General features: G+C 34.6%; 1 protein-coding gene across 2 annotated transcripts in view; it reads left to right on the top strand.

The window, feature by feature from the left end:
• The window catches only part of LOC149787288 (protein NDRG3-like), an 83,404-nt gene that overhangs the window by 31,564 nt on the left and 27,539 nt on the right, over positions 1-24,301 (top strand). For both annotated transcript variants that reach the window (XM_089977825.1, XM_089977824.1), the window contains 6 exons: positions 991-1,090; positions 9,444-9,564; positions 9,805-9,867; positions 11,876-11,936; positions 16,473-16,559; positions 19,974-20,051. In XM_089977825.1, the coding sequence (XP_089833951.1) occupies positions 991-1,090; positions 9,444-9,564; positions 9,805-9,867; positions 11,876-11,936; positions 16,473-16,559; positions 19,974-20,051 (510 nt within the window). The remainder of the gene's footprint in view (positions 1-990; positions 1,091-9,443; positions 9,565-9,804; positions 9,868-11,875; positions 11,937-16,472; positions 16,560-19,973; positions 20,052-24,301) is intronic.

Here is a 24,301-nt window from a genome sequence, read left to right as displayed (position 1 = left end):
CACTTGTGGTAAAGACAAAGCCTGCTGTTTTGGAGTTCAAAAGGTCAAAATTAATAAGAATGTCATTGTGGATGAAAGAAGAAAATTGTTTGCTCACATTAATATTAGTTCTACCCCATAGACCTATACCACATTTTTGTGGATAGCATGTAAATGAAGAAAGGAACTAGCCTATTGGTTTTGGGGTCAGAAGGAGAAAGACCAATGGCACTGAGAAGAAAAATGGCTTGTGCACAATAACTTTACTTCAACATCACAAACTTTAGTGGACTGATTGCAGTTAGAGTATGATACAAGCCTGTTGATTTTAAGGTCAAAAGTTTTAATATCAAGGTCACTGACTGAAAAATGACAAATTTATTCTTTTTAAATTTTTTAAGTATTTTTAGTCATGTATCCTCAGCAAAATATGTGAATGGCTTACACTTAAGAAAATCTATTATTTTAGAGTCACAATGTCAAAGGTTAAGATCACTTGAGTTGATGGAAAAAAATGTTTTGCTTAATAACTTTTGTGCTAGACAACATATCTTGACCAAAGTTTGGAGGATTTGCACCTAAGGTAAGGAAGAGCTGTGTTGATTTGGGGGTCAAAAGGTCAAGGTCATTGTGAATTAATAAAATGTGTAAAATAGATTTTGTTGTGGCCTAAGTTCCTTGAGCAATCTTTGTGGATGTCTTGTATTTAGGGTAAGTAAGAAATCTATAGATTTTAGTGGCCAAAGGTGAAAGAACAAGGTCATAGTTATTTTAAGAAGAAAATAATGGTTTCTGCACAGCAAAATTGTTCAAGGTTGCATACCATGATCAAGGTCCAAGGTAACTGGGACTTTATGGTCAGGGATCTCCAGAGTAAACCACACCCTACTAGTGCCTACATTAAGGACTAAGATGCAGGTGTATTTAAAGCCATTGACGGTGCAGGTGAGCCTAGTTTGTTTTATTAAAAATGAATGATATGTTAAAATAATATTTTGTATTCTTTCACAGGAGGAAGATGTGGAAACACCACATGGCACTGTACATGTGGCTATCCAGGGAGACAGATCAAAGATAGCCATTTTCACCTACCATGATATAGGGCTGAACCGTATGTAGCTTACACATAATTAAGGTCTACCTCACATTCCAAAACACAAAATCTGTTCTATCTTCACAAAATCTTTGTAATCTGACACAAATGTTTTCCCATTAAGTTGGAAGATAAACGTGACACTTAGAATACAAAATTTGGGTCGTTGCCTCTTATATCAGTCCTTATCCACATACAAAATGGTTCACAAAAAATAAACTATTCTTTCTTCCTACATTCTTGGCAATGGTTTGGGTTGGTTTCATGACACCTGCCCTCTTGGGAATGGGCCAGGGATGCTAACTTTTGCATACATATACATTATTTATCCATTCTTGGTAAAGTTTTGACTGTAGTTATTGTTGGAAATAGTAACGGGAATGCATCTTGATTTGTATTACACCTTATCACAAAAGTATTTCACTGTGACCTACATTTTGCACTTAAATGACTGGTTACAGTTTGTGTTTTAGTTTGTTTTCAAGTACTGTACATGCTAGAATCATTTAACTATATGGTTGTATATATCTGTAATAGTACAACAACACTTATAACAAAAGATGGCCACTTTGGTGAACGATTAAAATTATTCTAGTTTAGGTTTGATTCATTTTGCCTTTAGTTGATTTTAAATATTACTCATCTACAGTTCTTGAAATTGATGAGAACCATATATTTTGAACCAGGGGGCTTTTCCTGCTGAGATGAGCAGTGTCTCTTGCCCCTCCCATCACTCATTAAAATCTCCCATTTACTAAAAATTATTATTTAAGAAATTCTGGAGCATATTTGTTTTTGTTTTTTTTTACCCACCTTGCTTTCAAAGTAGTAAAATTTCTTGTGATTGTATTACTGCAAACTCGCTAACCTTTCAAGCATGGCACTTTAATTGATAATTCAAGAGACAAAGACCTAAAAGTAATTTCTGGATTATTCTCTGTGTGATCAGTAGTAATTTAGAAAAGGTTACAGAAGTTAAATTAAAAATGATGGGACTGCTAATGAGCCCAAGCAATATAAACCAGCCAACATTACTTAGATTCTTTTGGAAGGGTCAGTCAGACCGCTCCAGTGGCCTAGTGGTTAGAGCTTCCGCTTTGGAAGGGTCAGTTTGGCTTTAAACTTTAAAGTTTGTGGAGATGGATCATACTAAACATGATCAGAAGTAGTTCAGATAGGATTAAAGACATTAATGGATTATATTTCAATTGGTCATTACTAAAAAAAACTAAATTGGCGTAAAACAGGTCCGTTAAGCTTCAAAATTTAAAGTTAGTTGATATAACCAAGCATGTGCTTTCTCCCAGTGCTAATACGCCAATATCTAAACAACTCAAATAAAACATGAAATTCAATAGTGGATTGAAACAGGACTTTTCATTTTATGGAATCGATTTCAAATGGACTTGAATATTCATTTTGCCATTCCTGTTCAGTTGATTTTAAAAACTTCCCAGATAACACCAGTCTTGAGCAGTTCTTGAAGGCACTCAGCAAGCAACAGGGCCTTATTTTGCACTTTATTGACTTTGGTTAAATTGGTTGTCAAAGTTAGTTTCTCAAGCACTTTCATTCCAGAATCATGAAACTTGTTAATATTGATCTCTGTTTGTACTACTTCCTTGAAATAAAAGAAGGTCACTGTTACCTGCATTTCACATTTATTAGCTTAGGTTCAGTTTATGCAATTAGCTCATGACCACATTTTTCTCTGCATACTGTGTGCAAATTATTCTGCCTAGAATAATGAAATTTTGTGAAGGGATACACCTTGATGAGTATTACTATATCCTGATTGCTAGAGTTGGATACTATTGACATTATTTTATGCTTCACCGACCTTGGCTATATTTTGTGTTCTATGTCAATTTCTCAGGTACTGTTCATGCTAGAATTATGAAACTTGATGATGATGTGCATTTTATATTTCATCTCTATTCTGGCATCAAGTCTTTTGTGTTTAGCTCATGACTGTGTACAGTTTTGTCATGCTGAGTTTTTTTTTACAATGGTGCAAAAAATCTTGATATGATTTGGTATCCTCTGTGATGAAATTCATGCCCAATTCTCCAGTTGGTGGCTGAGTATGGCAAAGCTGCATGCAGTCACAGTGTACAGTTGCCATTTTCCCTTTCTCACACATTTCACCTTGTATGTGACTTCACTCACTTTGGGTAAAGCCTCAATCACTCCCAGGGTTCTGTCAGAAGCTTGGGGACAAACCAGTCTTTTGTTAGGGACAAAATACATGCACCCTCTATTCAGTTTTGCATTCTTCCCATGGCAAATGGATGTTTTGATATTGCTTTAGTTGTGGCAATGTACCTTTTATATTTTGCCTTTCAAGAGCATGAGCTACTTCCTTCTGATCTCAGAGCTCCCATTCCAGGCTACACTCGGGCTTATGCTTCATACAGGTGGGGATTTGATACATGATATCCAGAAGGGTAGAAACATCGCTTCCCAGCATAATCATGTTTGAGGTATAGCTGGTTGGCTTGTGCTTAGCAGAACAGATATATATATGTATCCCAATCTCACTGAAGTATGCTTGAATAGCTACTAAGCATTATTTAAAAATTGCTGTTCAATCTTTTGACCATTTGATTTGATTGCAGATGAAAAGGAAGTGTTCTGGTTTTGTAGACATCAAGCAATCTGCAGACTTTGGTAAACAGACAGGTTTCAAATGGTCTGGGTGAATTAGTGATGGCACTACAAATCTAAAATTACTTTCTCTGCTTCTCTTTGTGTTTGTGATCACCAGCTAAATCTTAAAAGTGACAGAATCTGACCTTTTCTTTATATCTGTCTTGGAGAATAGCATTGAGAGATTCATAAGGGTGTTCAAACCATATAAATGCATCTGCTCAGCATCGCTATGACTAAGGGTACAGTGTCAAAGTCATAATTGGGGATTGTTTCAATCCAGCTTTCCATTTAACCATCTGGATCTTTGGTGTTAAGAAGCCAGCCTTAAGAAATATGACCAGTTCTAATTTGTAACCATAGATGGTAGTGCCTAAAGTTTTTACAAAATAAGCACAGCTAACAATTCTTTTCTTGTCACACAGTAGAGCCTTTCCTGCTTAGTGAATGACTGGCTCACATAGCAAATTGTTTAGTGAATGAGTGGCTTGCATAGATCATTTAGTGAATGGGTGGCTCACATAGCAAATTGTTTAGTGACTGGGTGGCTCACATAGCAAATTGTTTAGTGAATGACTGGCTCACATAGCAATCGTTTAGTGAATGAGTGGCTTGCATAGATCATTTAGTGAATGGGTGGCTCACATAGCAAATTGTTTAGTGACGGGGCGGCTTACATAGCAAATCATTTAGTGAATGAGTGACTCACATAGCAAACCATTTTCTCCTGTCTGTTGTTTCTTGCATTGTTCTGTAACTAATGTGGCTTGTTTTAATGTCAGATCAGCTGAGTGAATCTGACATTTTGAATGTTGCAATGTCGGTCTCTATCAGCAAGGCATCAAATGCAAGGCCGTATGGCTGGTTAATCAAGCACTGATATTTAATTTAAAAAACATTTTTAATTTAAAAAACAATTTTCTAATGATCTTCGTATCTAAATGAATAGCATCAGCCAATATATAATCAGCAGATAAACATACTCTTTCTCAAATGGCTTACCTGCAAACATTTAGTGATTAATACATTAAATTAGCATTAATAGTTGACTCTTTTGTATGGTGCAAAGATTAACATATTGTCAGCCCTAGTCTGTGTTGGGCATGTCAAGCGTTTTAACCTTGTATGCCCTTAGGGTATTTTCTGGGTCCATGTCTTGTAGATCAGACCATGATGGTACCTGATAGCCATAATTAATCTGTTCTCGCATCAGAAATTTAGCAGCTTAGAAAATAGCTCAAGGGCTGCACACAAAAAAAGAGCAATATCTGTTTCTTCTCAGTATGAGACCGCTCCGGTGGCCTAGTGGTTAGAGTGTCCGTCTTGGATGTGGGAGGTCGCAGGTTTGAACCCCGGCCAAATCATACCAAAGACTTACAAAAATGGTACTAACAGCTGCCTCGCTTGGCACTCAGCGTTAAGAGGTTAGTGTTTGGACTGGTCAGCCTGGTGTCAGGATAATGTGACTGAGTGGGACATCATGCTACATGTCTGCTGCATGATGCCCCAGTGCTAGACATCACTATAAGCTGTCACACTGCAGACGTCATAGCGATTTGACTGAAAAATTGTTAAACGCTAAGTTAAAAATCTAAATCACACACACACTTCTCCGTATGAGGTATTCAGTCTGCATCCCACTTAAGAATCTGTCACAAGTCCCACATGGGATGCCTCTCAGCATCTTCCATCCTCATGAAGATTTAGAAGACACTGTAAGGTCTTACATTTGGAATGAGAGACAATTCCAACCCAGAGTTAGAATCGTGCATACTCTCTCCAGTAAATAAGGCTATAATATTGAGAATGTCAATGACGAAACAGGACATTTTCAGGATCCCATTGAGGATAAGCCTTAACTCAACCTACAAAATGTGACCATCCGAAGTCAACTATCACCCTGCCTATGGGACATGAGGGTACCTAGTTGTATCTATCTGTGAGGCATGAATATACCATACACTGTCTGTGAACAACATCGTTCTTGCTGGATGTAAGGTATAATTTGTCTCATAAGGACAGCTTTACCAATTTGAGTTTTACAGATTGATGGACAGCTGGATGGATGACCACCATCATGGCATTTATCATCCACCATATATACAACTTCAGTGATCACGATACAGTCAGCTTGAACTGGTTAGCCTGCCAGTCAGCCATCAAAATATTTGGACAAGTGGTAGCTTATGCTGAACACAGTGAAACTATCGTCTGGACAAAACATTAAAATACCACATTATATTGAACTATCTTTCTTCACTGAGCGGGCCAGCCAAATCAAACCAGGCCATACCAGTAGAGATGTCAAAAGTTTAGAAAAGTCAATCGGGTACCCAACGATCCTGATGATTGGTTACCCAGGTACCTGATCAAAGAAAACTTACATTAAATGTGAACCTGAACTGCTTTTAAGTTCATATATGCCAGCCCCCTGAGAGGTATAATCGTAATTATTACTAATATAAGTGGGGGGAAAAGCGTAATCTGAGTATAAAAAGAGTGATATATATATGCCATGTGTTAATTACAGAAAACCATATGAAAAACATAAATTTATTTCTATTACTTTCCTGGATCTGCAGTTACATAAAATTCTTGTCACAAATCGGCTACATCCATGTGGATTAGTATGCGAATACAGGCACAAAACAAAATGATAAATTATTTATACACAAATTTCACTTTAATTAGTCTACATCAGTGTTTAACTTTAGCTCAGAGGTCGTAAAGTCTAGTCCACAAATTATGAATTTTGTAGAATTCTTGTCAACATTCGTAAAGCACTATTAATTTTTCCTTTTCCTGATGCAATATGTTCTTCAATTTAACAAAATCCCTCTCCCCTAACATTTTTCAGTCATAAACATCCACGAGTCACATCAATAAAGCCTGTTTCATTTGATAATATTTGGCACCATGTTTTTTTCAATATAGACTGGTATGCTACATATCAAACTATAATTATTCTGTGACAAAATGTTTCAAATTTAAGAACCCATCTTCAAAACATGTTATGTACATTTACTATAAATAGAATATTAGGAAATTGTTCGAGTACATAGCCAAATGGTCGCACACGGCGATGATATGAAGATCAGTAGATCGAGGTCTATGATGGATCAGTGTTACATGACATGAGCCTCAAACTGTACTTGTTATTTTGTCTTGCTCACTCGTGGCAGCGCCATATATAATCTTTGATCTGAACTTGGAAATAATGATGGTTTTGTTGGTTTTTTTAACATGCACTGTGAATGGATACCCTATAGCTAATTTTATTCTCTGGATAATTATGAACAGATGGGTACCTGAGTACCCAGATACTTGTTGACACCTTTACATACCAAACCTCGCATTCTAGAGTACTGCCATGGGAAAAATGTAGTACAGCATGATCATTCCCTTATGGAATGCTCTATCCATATACCCATGGTGTACAAAGGGTGGACAATCCCCATCTAAATAAAGGGGGGAAAAGGGAAATGCGTGAACCATCCAGTCATTCAGTGAAATGGGCAGAATTGAGCTTTAAGGCAGCTGTAGAAGAAATCTATTGTATGCTGCCACATATTATTACAGGATTGTCCCGCATCAAAAGCTTCCATCTCCAGTGGCAAGACAGGAAGTGGCTTAAAGTAGCAATACCCCTCAAAAACCATTAACTCAATATCACAATTTGTACAGATACCATTATGTCAGGTTGAAGAGCGTACTTGCTACTGGACATTACGACAGTCATTGGCAAGTGGATGTGTCAAGATATGGCTCTTCACATCAACGTTTTGGAAAGTAAGCCATTCTTAATGGATCCAACAATTGGTTAGAATGCTCATGTACACTTATGGTCCAAAAACTGTTGGATAATTTCAGTAGTGGTCACATACCTCCTAAAACATGGAGGAACAGTATCATAGGATGTTTGTGTCATGATACGGGATTAACTTCACAGGTGTGCCCAATACCGCCACATTCCAGAATGGGTCAGTATTTTAGCTGACTCATTGTCAAGGAGAGGACAACTACTTCTCACAGAGTGGTCTCCAGCATTCCAAATTCAATAGAGTTTGCACCCTATGGGGCTGCCCAATGATATATCTTTCTGCATATGAGGTGGAACAACAAATTGCTCACATTTGTCTCCCCTTTTCTGTACCCACAAATAACCCACCCTCATCTTCCTCTTTTATGGACCAAGAAACATGAGCCATCAATACTTTATCAGTCAAGCTGTTAGGGAATATGTGCCAACCCCTTTCTGTCTTAGTATGAAAGAACCAGTCCCCCTGCATTTCACATTAAATTCTTAGCATTGAGTAACAAGTCTCCTTACTTTAACATTAAATGCTTTGCATTGAGTAACAAGTCTCTCTACTTTCACACTAAATGCTTAGCATTGAGCAACAAGTCTCCTTACTTTCACATTAAATGATTAGTACTGAATAACAAGTCTCACTAATTTTCACATTAAATGTTTAGTATGGAACAAAAAATTCCCTTTCTTTTCATGTTAAATTCTTAAAGTGGATGAAATTTTAAAAAGTTAAGTAATTATGAATAATGTAACATCCTCCTGTTTATCTTTGTCTTTGTTTTTGTTTCAGTTTTCTCTTGCATGTCTATTATATAATATTTTGTATTTATTTATGTTTGACAGATGCATGTGTGTTCTTAGATGCATTAATTGATTGTTGGGTACATTTAATTTGGATTGTTTGTTTGTTTCTTTAATAGTTTTTTATTTTATTATATGCTGTTGGTAATGAAACATTTTATCAAGTGGCTGACCTTGTCCAAAATCAGTGAAAGTTTTGGTAAACAACATTGTTTTCTTCTTTTTCTCAGAGTAAGGATTATTGTCTTAAGCTGAGTTAAGGACATTATATTTTTTATAGCTAGATTTGTGATGATTGTCACATTTTTGGTGAGGGACTTTCTGATTATAACTAATGTCTTTCTGTTCCTTCTAGAATGATGTGCTTTTGACCCTCATCAGGGATTTTGTTTTTCATCTTTGTCATATAACATATGATTTTTCTGAAGGTCTGTCAATCATGCTTTAAGAACTATCAAAATCAATTTGTATTATTGTTGTGTCCAGTAGTTCATTTGGGCTGGAATTTATTTCTTCAAATTATTCAAGCGATTTTTCTCTGGAAACAAAAAAGTGCTCTGATAACATTCTTGGAAACAGAGACTTAGATTTATAGTGAAATACAAACAAAAGGATATAGTCTCGGGTTGTATGATTATGATCCAGCAAAAGACTGTTGGCACATTAGCATTATGAAGGTCATCACAGACAAATCAATGCTTTCAGCACTGGACTTAATTTGGATTTGTACTAAAGTTTATTCTGAACTTTAAATTATTATGACTTGTGTCTATAAATCTATAATTATTTTGGGAATTAATTTGCAATACCATAAGTCCTTTTTTTCTTTTTCACTCTATATTCTAGGGAAATAAATTAGTTGTTGATTTTTACAAAGCTTGTTGCATTTCATTCTTTTGTGTAACTTACTTTAGGAGCATAGACTCGTAACATTATGTTGATGTACTCTTGAAGAACCGTTTATTATGCTGTTTATTTTACATAATAGAAAACTTCAAGCTAGATTAGTTCTTTTCACTGAGTTACCCCCTCTAAATAAAGCCATTATTTTATTTTTATTATTATTATTATTATTATTATTATTATTATTATTATTATTAACTATTTCAGATGTAACATGTTTCCAAGGATTCTTTAGCTACATGGATATGCAACCAATTTTGCGACATTTTTGTGTCTATCATCTGAATGCCCCTGGACAGGAGGAATCATCACTTCATCTCAAACCTGAGTAAGACACGCACACACACAGAGACACACACACACACACACACAAAGAGACACACACATACACAGACACACATACATTAGCCCCAAATATAGGGTGCCAACAGTCCTAATTAGGTTAGGTAATTGGAAAATTGTACACCACCCTTTTTAATTTCATACCTTGAACAATAACATTTCAATACTTGTTGGTTTGTTTTATGGAAAAGAAATGCTTCAGTGGATTTCCTTTTGTATTTTTCAGTTTTATCTACCCAACTATGGATGAACTGGCAGAATCTGTGTTAACAGTTGTAGAATATTTTGGGTATGAACATTTTACTAATGATTATTATTATATATAATTACATATGTTTAGAATGTTTTATTTTTGCATTATATAGTGGTCACATGTTTGGAATGTGTGGACATATGTTTGTATATTTAGAAAATGCATATACTTGTGTTGATACATTTAGAATGTGTTACATGATCTTGATACATTTAGAATGTGTTTACATTTGTTTAGAATTTGCTTACCAATGTTTAGAATGTCTTACATAATGCTTATATGTTTAGAATGTGTGTTCATTTGTTTATGCATTTGCATTGTATGTACATATGTTTATATGTTTAGAATGTGTGTTCATTTGTTTATGCATTTGCATTGTATGTACATATGCTTATATGTTTAGAATGTGTGTTCATTTGTTTATGCATTTGCATTGTATGTACATATGTTTATATGTTTAAAATGCATATGTTTAGAATCTTTTGGTTAAATGTTTATGTTTTGAATGTGTATACATGTGTTTCTATGATTAGAATGTGTGTACAGATATTTATATATTCAGAATGTGTGTACATATGTTTATATATTCAGAATGTGTATACATGTGTTTCTGTTATTAGAATGTGTGTACATATGTTTATATATTCAGAATGTGTGTACATATGTTTATATATTCAGAATGTGTATACATGTGTTTCTATTATTAGAATGTTGTTGTTGTTGTTGTAGGGTTTAACGCCATTTTTCAGCACACGATAGGCCATATATGGCGGCCAGTATCAGTGGTGGAGGAAGAACCCGGGAAAACCCCGGAAAGAACCACCGACCCACGAGAAGCTACTGGCATTATTAGAATGTGTTTACATATGTTTATATATTCAGAATGTTTGTACATATGTTTATACAAAATGTGTGTACATATGTTTAGAATATGTTACATAATGTTAATATATACTGAATGTGTGTACATATGTTTATATATTAAAATGTGTGTACATATGTTTATATATTAAAATGTGTGTGCTATTGAGTGTCGATAAGTAGGACACATCAAAATGTACTGCTGTATATTAATGTCTTGATAATATTTTAGAATTGAAATTAGAATATTGGATGGAATTATGACAGAAATCCAGGCATTGAGACTTTAATAGGATGAAGAATATTGGATAGAATTATCACAAAAATCAGGCATTTTAATAGAATGTAGAATATTAGGTAGCATTATCACGGAAATCCAGGAATTCAGCCTTGAACAGAATAAAGAATATTTGAATGCAAATGTCTGTTTTCCAGTGTATAAAAGATTTAATAATTTTGTGAAATATTTGTCAGTTTATATTTTCATTCTTAATTTTTAAAATAGGTATTATTGAATTTTTTGTATTAAGATTTGTTGAACTATTGATCCCAAATTACCATTATTGGGCAATTGTTTTATGCAAGGGACAATCACTGGCAAAATACTGCTCCCATGTAAGAAATTGTGTGATCACCTTCTTCAGTATAATTATTGCTTCAGCATAAGAATTTATTATCATAGATAACATCACTATTAGATGGGCATTGAAATCATAAGTGGCATTAAGATTTACCTTAACTTCAGTGGAGCAGTCAGTAGTGTAAAGTACAGATTTTTTTATGATTGGATGAGTAGGGATATTTAAGACAACTAGAAAACATGGTGTTGTTACTGTATTGCTTGTAGGTTGAGTCTAGCTGCAAACTGCACAGACCCAGTATAATGTGCCAGCAGATCTTGGTCTATGCTGTTTATTGGGATTAATCAGTACAACAAACAAAATAAACCCTGGTCTGGTATATTATGTGATGGCAGATCAGGGTCTATGTTGTTTGCAGTTGGGCTTGACTTATAAGTGAGTACATATAGTATATTTTACATTGAGATTAAATTTTTGCTATCTTATTTTCAGGTAATGAATTTTTTTCAGAGTAATCCTATTTCTTTTGTGTGAAATTTGGTAAGTTTGAAGAACTGTACATTTTATGTTCATAGTTAATCAATGGTTCTTTCTATTTACAGTGTGAAAAGATTCATAGGTTTTGGTGTTGGTGCTGGAGCAAACATCCTTTCCAGGTTTGCTGTAAGTTTCCACAGACATAAAATTTAGAACCACGGTGTTATTCACACAATATTTCCTCTGTTTATTTGCCACACCAAAGGTACAGCTGGATATGGCGGTAATAATATTAATCCATAGACGAGGCAGTTTCTGCAACATATTTTTTTGTTGCCTAGTTCTAAAATCTGATGTATAGTTTATCCATGGGTACAGGCTGTGGCCTGTTAATTCTGGTGTTGCTAGGTCAAAGGTCAAGTCACTTAAACTGTAAATGTGATTTTTCCTTTAACATGACAAGCTGAGTTTCCTGAAAACAGTTTTCATGGTACTTCATGGATAGGCAACACTTGGACAAAGGCACCTCAATACTGATTGTCCAAATCAAAGGTCAAGGTAGCATGGTCTAAAATTGCCATTTTGGGTTCCACATCATGAGTTTAATTCAAGTTCATGAGCCATTTTGTATTAGTATTGTAGTTGTAATACATTTGAGATAGGGCATCTCAGTGTTGAATCTGCAGTTGATAGATCATAGGTCAAGGTCACCAGACATGCAATTGCAGAGTTATATTAAGTTTATGTTTATGATAGGTATGGTCAGTTAAGGATCCAGCAATTCTGAGGCTGTTTTTTTTATGTGTATGCATTAATCACTGGTACTATTAGGTAAATAATTACATATTTGCTATGTCAGGGCTTGTCATGCTAAACATGTAATTTTGGACTCCCAAACATGTGGACATGCTCAACATCCACACACATTAGTGATGAAACTGGTGAGTTATTGTCCAACTTTGCTATTGAACTCTTCTTCTGTGAACTGTTTTAAACTTTGTAAAATATTAGGAGATTATCAATAGTTTAGCTATCCATGCCAAAGCACAGAACTGATTTGAGTGCCATGTAGAATGTACCAAAGCACAGAACTAATTTAAGTGCCATGTAGAATGTAGCAAAGCACAGAACTGATTTGAGTGCCATGTAGAACGTAGCAAAGCACAGAACTGATTTGAGTGCCATGTAGAACGTAGCAAAGCACAGAACTGATTTGAGTGCCATGTAGAACGTAGCAAAGCACAGAACTAATTTGAGTGCCATGTAGAACGTAGCAAAGCACAGAACTGATTTGAGTGCCATGTAGAACGTAGCAAAGCACAGAACTGATTTGAGTGCCATGTAGAACGTAGCAAAGCACAGAACTAATTTGAGTGCCATGTAGAACGTAGCAAAGCACAGAACTGATTTGAGTGCCATGTAGAACGTAGCAAAGCACAGAACTGATTTGAGTGCCATGTAGAACGTAGCAAAGCACAGAACTGATTTAAGTGCCATGTAGAATGTAGCAAAGCACAGAACTGATTTGAGTGCCATGTAGAATGTAGCAAAGCACAGAACTGATTTGAGTGCCATGTAGAACGTAGCAAAGCACAGAACTTACCTGAGTGCCATGTAGAACGTAGCAAAGCATAGAACTGATTTAAGTGCCATGTAGAATGTAACAAAGCACAGAACTGATTTAAGTGCCATGTAGAATGTAGCAAAGCACAGAACTGATTTGAGTGCCATGTAGAACGTAGCAAAGCACAGAGCACAGAACTAATTTGAGTGCCCTGTAGAATGTAGCAAAGCACAGAACTAATTTGAGTGCCATGTAGAATGTAGCAAAGCACAGAACTGATTTGAGTGCCATGTAGAACGTAGCAAAGCACAGAACTAATTTGAGTGCCATGTAGAATGTAGCAAAGCACAGAACTGATTTGAGTGCCATGTAGAATGCAAAGAAACTTCCTTTAAATTTAAATCCATTCAGTAATAAAGAAATTTTGCTGAGATTATTAATTTATAACTAATAGTACTGGTATGGAAATGATATGAAGCTACCAAATCTGTAATTCCACTCATATGCCTTACATGGATACGGAAGTGATATGTAGCTACCAAATCTGTAATTCCATATATAGACTTAACTTGGATCTGGGAATGAGATATACATATACATTCTAGATAGTCACATAGGTACTTTAAACTTTTGTTTGCTATATTATTTATTCAGCAGATTTCGTAGAAGTTGACAAAATTTAAACATTGTTTCTGGCACCTCCAGCTGTTAGAAATGTCGTATGCTTTCATTTCCTTTCTCCTAGTGGTTAGAGCGTCTGCCTTGGATGCGGGAGGTCATGGGTTCGATCCCCGGCCGAGTCATACCAAAGACTTACAAAAACGGTACTAACAGCTGCCTCGCTTGGCGCTCAGCATTAAGAGGTTAGTGTTAGGACTGGTCGGCCGAGTGTCAGGATAATGTGACTGGGTGGGACATCATGCTACATGTCTGCGGCATGATGCCCCAGTGCTAGACATCACTATAAACTGCCACATTGCAGACATCATAGCGATATGACTGAAAAATTGTTAAAGCTACGTTAAAAATCCAAATCACATCACATCACATCCTTTCTCAGAAAATGAAATCTATTACCACTGTCAAGATGAGTAATAATTTATCCCTGATAGACTTTATTCTTTATGCAGTACTAGGATGTTTTGGTACTTACTTACTTACTTACTTACTGAAATCAAATTATACATTGTGTCTGAAATGAATAAAGTTGGACACCACAGAAAGCCTTATATATATTCACGCATATTAGTAAGGAACGTTCTATAAATATGTACAGTAATATATTGTTTCACAGGGATGGGGATTTTTGTGACACTTTAACTAAGAAACATTATATCCAAATTCATCGTTTATTTTTGAGAATGTTAATGTTCTTATCTATATTTATGTGCATGTCATTGATGACATGCATGTATGAGCAGATTTTACCATCCTTTGAAAGTGTCTGTATACATAGACCAGCCAGAAAGAAATTGTCAACATTCATATGTTTTTCAATTAGAGATTTTTTGTTGATATGTTTTTAGTGACAGGTTAATGCTCATAAAAAAAATACAATTTTGTCACTCAGAGTTTGTAGGTACACACTAATGCATGCTATGTAATATAAGACCTTGCTGGCTACAGGTTCAACAACTGCTATGAAGTCATCACCATCCTTGTCACTTCCAGTTGCAGAAAAAACAGTGGGACCCAGTGTAAGATGGAGGAATATTTTATTGTATGTTTTAGTCCAAAGGCCTAGTGAGCTTATGGCATTTTGTTTTCTAACTATCATGCATCATTCATCTGTTCATCACTGTTTGCTTGTGAATGTATTTGGTTTCATGTCAGATCTGATTTTGTTAAGATCTGCTATTTAAGATTATTTCACCAAGATCACAGGGGAGTTCAGTTATGGACAAGATTCACACATATTAATGAGGTGATCTGATTAGCTAGACTTGCGACTACTCTATAGACCCTATTTCTAACCAGATTTGGTGTGTAAGCTTATATCATTGCGAACTTGAATGAGTTTGACTGAGTAACATCAGTGAATATTAATGAGGTGATCTTATATCTGATTGGCTGAGTTTAGCGAATACTTGAGGGGCCAAATTTCTAGTATCATTATAGTGAGTTTAATTATAAGCAACATCCACATATATTACCGTAATGAAACTATCTGATTGTTTGACCTTATGAACACTGTAGAGGTCATTTTTTTTTATCAGATTTAGTATGTAACCTTATATTGTCAGGACCTTGGATGAGTTAGCAATGTGCAATATCCATGCATGTTAATGAAATGATTTTTCATTGGATTGGCTGAAGTAGTTAACACTCCAAAGGCTGTATTTCTGGTCAGATTTTGATCAGATTATTTTGGGTTAGCCTTTATCATCAGGATCTCACCAGAGTTCAGTTATGAGCTGGATCCACATATATTAGGATCCAGGCTGATCAGATGGTTGGAATCAAACCTACAGCCCTTTGGTCACTGCAGTCCATTGTGTACTTTAAGGGTGGGATTATGAATTTTTTTAAAAATTGAATTGTGTGCCTGGTCCCCAAGGCATATATATATGGTCTAGGAACAAAGAAAATTGAAACACACAAACATTAATAGACAATGTATTCTTCTGGCTTTCTCTACCCTTTACAGTTTCAATGTGTGTTAATTTTCACAAGCTGACTATGTCAGCTTTTCAAATGAATGATATCGGGCTGTAGTTAATAGTCTGTACATTGCCATATTTAAGGTATATGTGTTTGTATGTGATAATACATGTATTATGACTAGCTTTATTTGGTACAGCTTTATTTTGATAGCAGCTGGCCTCTTACAATGCTTGTGTGTGATAATACATGTATTGTGACTACCTTCATCTGGTACAGCTTTATTTTGATAGCAGCTGGCCTCTTACAATGCTTGTGTATGATAATACATGTATTGTGACTACCTTTATTTGGTACAGCTTTATTTTGATAGCAGCTGGCCTCTTACAATGCTTGTGTATGATAATGCATGTATTGTGACTACCTTTATTTGGTACAGCTTTATTTTGATAGCAGCTGGCCTCTTACAATGTTTGTATATGATAATACATGTATTGTGACTATCTTTATTTGTACATGTGGGAAAAGATAATTTAACTCCTAATTTTTTATTGTAGCTTGCTCATCCAGAGCATGTAGACTCTCTTGTTCTTGTGAACCCAACATCCACTCGACCAGGCTGGATAGAATGGGGATACCAGAAGGTATGTATTGGTCATTGTATATTGTTTATTAACATGCCATCTGTAGTTTTAGGACCTATCTAATCATTATGCTGAGAAGTGTTGTGTCTCAACCTTTGTCATGTATTTTTTTATAATGACATAAAAATATCAGGAATAAAGTAAAATTTGAATATTAACGATTAACGAAGAGTTGGTAGTTTTGGTCTAACCTAATTAATTTATCTGAAATTTTTCATTGCTCACTACACCACTTCCTCATTAACCCTGATCAGGATAACTTGCAAAACTGCTTATAATGTAATTGTTAACAAAAATAAAGAAATGAATAATAACAAAGTATTATTTGCATGAGCCACATCACACTAAACAGCTATTATAAACATACTTTAAATGTTTGATAATTGTTTAATATTAAAGGGGATTAAAAGAGAAATATATAGAAATCTATCAGATATATAAATGGTTATGCTAAAACTTAGTCCCAAGTAAAATGACTAACATCTTGACAATATTTACTGATGAAATAGATATAACAACAAGCATTTGCACACAAAAAATGTACTTTATGTGCTAACCAGACTGTATTTTGACTAGTTTGAGGGCCAAATATTTCTTTGACTTGGCTTTATTTTGTTATGCTTGAGGGCCCAATATTCCTTTGACCTGGTTTTATTTTGACTTGCTTGAGGGCCTAATATTCCTTTGACCTGGCTTTATTTTGACAAGTTTGAGTGCTTAATATTCCTTTGACATGGCATTATTTTGACATGCTTAATGGCCTAATATCCCTTTGACCTGGTGTTATTGTGATATGTTTGAGTGCTTAATATTCTTTTGCCATGGCCTTATTTTGACATGCTTGAGGGCCTAATATCCCTTTGACCTGGTATTATTGTGATTTGTTTGAGTGCTTAATATTCTTTTGACATGCTTGAGGGTCCAGTATTCAGTTGACAAAGCATTATTTTGACTAGTTTGATACTTAATATTCTTTGAGATTTCTTTATTTTGACAAGTTTGTGGGCTAAATATTCCTTTGACATACCTTTATTTTGACTAGTTTAAGGACCTAATGTTCTTTAACATTGGATTATTTTGACTAGATTGAGGACCTGATATTCCTTTGATAAGACTGTTTATGACTAGTTTGAGGACTTAATATTCTTTGACATGGCTGTATTTTGACTAGTTTGAAAACATAATATTCTTGGACATGACTTTATTTTGATTAGTTTGAGAACCTAATATACTTTGACCTAGCTTTATTTTTACTAGTTTGAGGACCTAATATTCTTTTTGACATGACTTTATTTTAACTAATTAGAGAGGGGGCCTAAAGTGACTGAGTGGTCCAAAGCGCTCACCATTACGGATCAATTCCATCTCACTTCTGACTGCATGGGTTTGAATCTCAGGTTCGGCCAATGTGGGTATGTGGGAAAGCTTGCCAGTAGCTTCTCGTGGGTCAGTGGTTCTTTCTGGAGTTTTCCTGTGTTCTTCCTCCACCATTTATACTGGCTGCCATGTAAAGCCTATCTTGTGCTGAAAAATAGCATTAAACCATACAACAACAGCAACTAATTAGAGGGCATAATATTCCTTGACATGGCTGTATTTTGAATAGTTTGAGGATGTAATATTCTTTGACATGACTTTATTTTGACTAGTCTAAGGACCTAATATTTTTTTGACATGACTTTATTTTGACTAGCTAGAGGGCAGAATATTCCTTTGACATGGCTGTATTTTGACTAGTTTGAGGATGTAATATTCTTTGACATTGACATAGCTTTTTTCTGACTAGTTCAAGGACCTAATATTTTTTCACGTGGCTTTATTTTGACTAGATGGAGGCCCTAGTATTCTTTGCCTTACTTTTAATTTAACTAGTTTGATGATCTAATAATCTTTAACAGGACTTTATTTTAAACATTTTTAGGGCCAAATATTCATTTGACATAGCTTTATTTTGACAAGTTTGATGACTTAGTATTCCTTTGACATGGATTTATTTTGAGTATTTTTAGGACTTAATATTCTTTTTGTCATGCTTTGTTTTGAGTAGTTTGAGGTCCTAATTTTCTTTGACATGGTTTTATATTGATGAGTTTCAGGGCCTAAGATTCATTTGACATAACTTATTTTTGACTAGTTTTGAACATAATGAATGAAAAGTCTTAAGGATATTAAAAAATAAGATAAGAATTCTTTATTTCAGACTGCATAGTCTATATGTCTAAATGAAAATATAAATATAACAAAAATATTTAAAGATAAAAGATAATATATATCTTATGTACCAATATACAGCACCAAACGTAGTCAATTAATTCATTCATCATTTCTAACCTGATTATTATCAGGTAGTCCCTAGCACTTGTTTTGTTTATGTTTCAAACCAAATGTGTGTTTCTTTTCTAACATGGCTGTCATATTTGCATGGATGAGTGTTTTTTTCAGACAACAGAAAGGGTTGTCATTCATCATCTTCATTGAGCTCTGAATAATCCCATAACTTTGAGTTTTGCATCCATTGGAACCCTTATACATAAGAATTAAACTGCTTGTTATTTTGTTCATTTCTTTCTTTTTTAAATATTAAAACTTGACATTGGAAATATTGATGCAAACGCTGTAGAGTATATGTAGTTCATGAATTCCACCCCTTCTTTACACAGAAAACTCCCATTTGGGTATAAAATACTACCTCATCTTTGCACGGACAACTCCTGTTTTGGTATGAAATTCCAACCCTTATCTGCACTGAAAACTCCCATTTGGGTATGAAATCCCACATCTTCTTTACACTGAACACTCCCGCTTGTGTATGAAATCCGACCATTTCTTTACACTGAAAACTCCTGTTTTTGTATAAAATCCCAACCCTTATTTGCTCTGAAAACTCCTATTTGAGTATGAAATCCCACCTCTTCTTAACACTGAAAACTCCCATTTTGGTATGAAACCTGAACAAGATGTCATAGTTAGGGATCTGCTTGTACAATCTGGTTAGAAATTATAAATTAGTGAAATGAAAAGTTTTGTTCATTCTTTTTTACATCCTTGCTGCTTGTATTTTTTTAAAATCACAGGGAATACAATTGCCATGCCAAATCATGAGTGGTGGTTGAGGGAGTAAACCCTATAGTTAAAGCCTTCAATAACAGTTGTCTTTGTCTGATAAATAGATTGTTCTGTGGAAATTGCAATGATATATTCAAAAAATAACCTGTAATTTCTAATGAAATGCACTAGTTTATACTGACATTAAATGCCACTGTCTTGGATCCATTTATCACTATTTGGATATTGATATAATGTCAATTAAGTCATTTAAAATGTCATTTAAAGTCGTTGTCTCGAGTCCATTTATCACTGTTTGGATAGGGATTATTAATTTTACTAAGGATCATTATCAACACTTTATTTCAGATGAACTCCTGGTATTTGTGGAGTGGCCAGGTCACCAATTTTACAGAGGAATACCTCCTTTGGCATTGGTTTGGATCGGTAGGATTTTTTGTTTATTAATGTTGTAGAATGTCCAACATGTCTTCCTTGAAAATAAAATATTAAGCATGTGTTGTAGATAAATAAACTTTCTTACTTGAAATTTTCAGGAAGCCATCAAAGTTAAGGTTTGTTGTTTCTCTTTAAAAGCTCCTGTGGACAAGTATTATCTGGTATTATAAAGATGTTCATCTTTAAAAGCTCCTGTGAACAAGTACTGTCTGGTGTTAATAGAGATGTTGTTTGTCTTTAAAAGCTCACTTTAGTAGAGTATGTTTGTCTTTAAATGCTGACTTGGACAAGTACTGTCTGGTATATAATGTGTGGCATAGTAGACTGTGGTGTTTGTCTTCAAAAGCTCATGTGGACAAATGCTATTCATTATAGAAGAGTATATTGATTGTTTTTAAAAACTGATGTGTACAAGAGCTATCTGGTATTTATAAAATATGTTTGTCTTTGAAAGCTCATTTGGCAAGTACTGTTTGGCATAGTAGAGATTGTTGATTGTTTTTAAAAGATCATTTAGACAATTATTGCCTGGCATATTAGAGTATGTTATTTGTCTTTAAAAACTCATTTAGACAAGTATTGCATGGCATAGTAGAGTATATTGTTTGTCATTCGCATAGCTCATTTGGACAAGTATTGCCTGGCATAGTAGAGTATGTTATTTGTCTTTAAAAACTCATTTAGACAAGTATTGCATGGCATAGTAGAGTATATTGTTTGTCATTCACAGAGCTCATTTAGACAAGTATTGCCTGGCATAGTAGAGGGTGTTATTTGTCATTCCCTGAGCTCATTTGGACAAGTATTGCCTGGCATAGTAGAGTATGTTGTTTGTCTTTAAAAGCTCATTTGGACAAGTACTGTCTGGTATAGTATAGTATGTTAATGATCATTATTTTGGCTTGAAAGTAGAAATGTGTAAATGAATGATAATCATAAATAGTATTCATAACAGATCTTGCAAATATTACCAAAGAGGATAATCATATTGGTATGTAATTGTATTGTCAGATATATATATTATAACACAATAGTTGGGGTCCATAGAACCCAGTAGTGTTATGTACTGAACCATGTTATAACCAGCCAGGTCAGTTACCTGAAGTTAATGAAACATGTCAAATAAAATTATTGGTGGTCACAGAGGGAAGTAATGAAAGTGAAAACAAAAATAAATGCTTTTGATTAGATGAAGAGAAAACTAGTCTGAAATACAGTTGTATATTGACAACTTACATTTTTGTGGTACAGTCCATAATGTGTTAAGTACTGTACATGTATATGAAAAATCCATGAATTTGAGTATACATTACATGTTATAAAATTCATGTATCAGTCACATCCTGTTAGAAAACAAAAATAACACAGATATATAAAATGGCAGTGTCGTTGGATCTATATGCTATTGTCAACTAACATGTCACTTAACAATTCATTATGATATTCATTGTCACCTGTTGTATGTGGCCATAGTTGGTTAAATTGGTTTAGTCATCTGGAGAGAGCTGTCTTGCCAAGACTTCCCATCGGATGAGGCTATTCATAGGAAAACTGAAAAGGTGAACAAATTAAAAAGATTTTACATACCTTTTTGTGAGATTCCCCACCTTCAATTAACCTGATTGCCATATATCTCTGATTTTAAAACATCGGAAATTTTATTTGCGTTTTATGCAGCTGTTGCTAGTGATCGTAGACATAAACTTTTTTCCTGCAAAAAGGAAACTTTCACAGTACAATAAATGTGTTCCAGTCACTTTCGAAAATGCAACAATCCATCAAATTCAGTTGCTTTTATTTAAGTTTGGACAAGACTTCCTTTGATGAAAGGTGCTTTGTTTCTATTGAAGATTGTAGTTGCCTCCTTTAATGAAGGTGCATGTGTTATTGAAGACACCACTATAATCCAACTTTAGTGGATCAAACAAATGAAAGGGTTGCCTCCTTGTTCTAGATAATTCATGACCATTAGTAATTTCCCATACTCATAGCATAAATATCTTCAGAGTTAGAAATTTTTGGCAATATCACACTGCCTTCATCAGTGACTGATGTTGATCATGTGACCAATAATGGTCACATGATACAAGGAAACTGGTCATACATGAACATTGTAGAAGTATGGGCCATTCCATCACCCCCTCTAAAATCAAGATGATCACAAGGTGATTGAAAAGGAGGGTGAAGGAGGCAATCAGAATATGACAGCGGATGCCAACACTAAACTGGGATGAGGGGCTTGAATTACCACCCATCTACAGCTGTCTTCTCGTATCACATGATCATTAGAGGTCTGGTGATCCACAGTAGTTGCTGATGAAGGCAGTTTGATATCTGTTTCTTATCTAGGAAATACATCTGCCCTTATCTATGTTATTCAGGCCTTTATTTCTGTATTTAGGCCTATTTAATTTGTATTCTGTTTCTTCCTTTCTCTTTCCATTCCAGTCTCTTCCCCCATCAAGATGAACAGATTCTAAATATGTCAAGACTTAGGCCACTAGTTTACATTTGTGATGACTTGCCTTCAAGATGTGACTAAAAACAAACTTTAAACAACTGAAAACATGTATTATTTTTTAATTAGTTTTCCACATGAATTATGCAAATTGTCAGTGATCAAAATTACATGACCTATTGTTACTGGATGTTCTGTGTCACTCACACAGTATTGTATACCTATTACACTCGGTGAAGGTGGGAGACATTTTTAGGAAACAGTGTTAGTTGAATAAAGCAGTAGCAGTTTTAACTGTTTCACAATGGAGAACCTGGGCATCAATGTGTGTTGATTACAAACTGAAATTAGGTGACAATTTGGGTGCAGCATCTGTTGCTGAACTAGACTGAAAGCTTGCCAGGGCCACATGAAAATACACATTTGAATGTAAAAATAAACAAATAATGAAAATCCTTATAAGTAAAATAACATTTGGTCAGATCTTATGTTTAAAGATATTACACTCTGAAGTTTGTTGCATATAGGCCGCTCTGTGATGTTGCTACAGTACCTCCACTCTAACAGTGTTTCTACAGTACCTCCACTCTAACAATGTTTCTACAGTACCTCCACTCTAACAATGTTTCTACAGTACCTCCACTCTAACAATGTTTCTACAGTACCTCCACTCTAACAATGTTTCTACAGTACCTCCACTCTAACATTGTTTCTACAGTACCTCCACTCTAACAATGTTCACTGTATGAATCAATGGAAGAATGCAAATGTGTTAATGAAAATACAAATCTGTTCATTTTTATATGAAGACAGTCATTAATTTGACAAAATAGACACTTTTAAGCATTATATGTACAGGCTAAATTTGCAGAAAGTCATAGTCCTTGCATTACTGTAAAATTTTGGATCTTCTTTTTATTGGTGCAGCCATTATTAGCATTGACACTGAATGGAGAAATGCGTCCATTAAAATAATTTGTCTTAAAAACCAAATTTTTATGAAAAAATGTACTTAAAAAAAAGTAGATATAAGGAAACCTTTCGCTGATAAAGTGGAAGCATTTTTTGTGTCACTTGTGGCTTCACCACTAATGACAGTACAGTGTTTCCACTTCACTCATGCATTATTTCCTTATACAATGTGGCTATGCTATAACGTACAAATTCCGATGTAACACTATTTTGGCGGCATAAAATGCAAATTAAATTTCCAATGTTTTGGAACTATGGCTTGGCTCCAGAAATTTAATACACATGTATTTTTATCATAGAAGAAATGTTTTTCTTTCTTAAAAGTACGAAAGGTAATGTGTGAAAAGTTTATTATCATTTTGGGGAAGACATCATGCATGAATTCTGATACAAGAAAACTGTGGCATGGTCCATACAGTTTCCTACGCATATATTTTTCTCGTTCACAGAAAAAGTTTTATCTTCTTAAAAGTATGAACATAATATATAAAATGTTTATTCAGGTGTCATGCTGGCTTCACAAATTTAGATTTATTTTCCTTGCTGGCAACAAAATATATCATCTGGCAAGTTTTTTGACATTGTTGGACATTTAAACTTGTACATACAACCTTGGGTTTGGAGTAATGACATTCAGAGGCACCATGAAAGAAAGGAGCTGCAAAATTGATATAAAATGCAGTGGATTTTATTTATTATTACATAAACAAATTCTTTGTTCATAAATGACAAACCATCTTAATGATGCATTGTTATATAATAATCCGCCTATTCTGACATCTGGCCTGAGTACTGTATGCTGTGAGAT

Source organism: Sinohyriopsis cumingii, chromosome 12 (genome assembly GCF_028554795.1).
Source record: "Sinohyriopsis cumingii isolate HCF-2022 chromosome 12, ASM2855479v2, whole genome shotgun sequence".
Classification (NCBI taxonomy): Eukaryota; Metazoa; Mollusca; class Bivalvia; order Unionida; family Unionidae; genus Sinohyriopsis; species Sinohyriopsis cumingii.
Note: the sequence above shows the minus strand (reverse complement) of the source record. Positions and strands in the feature narration are given on the sequence as shown.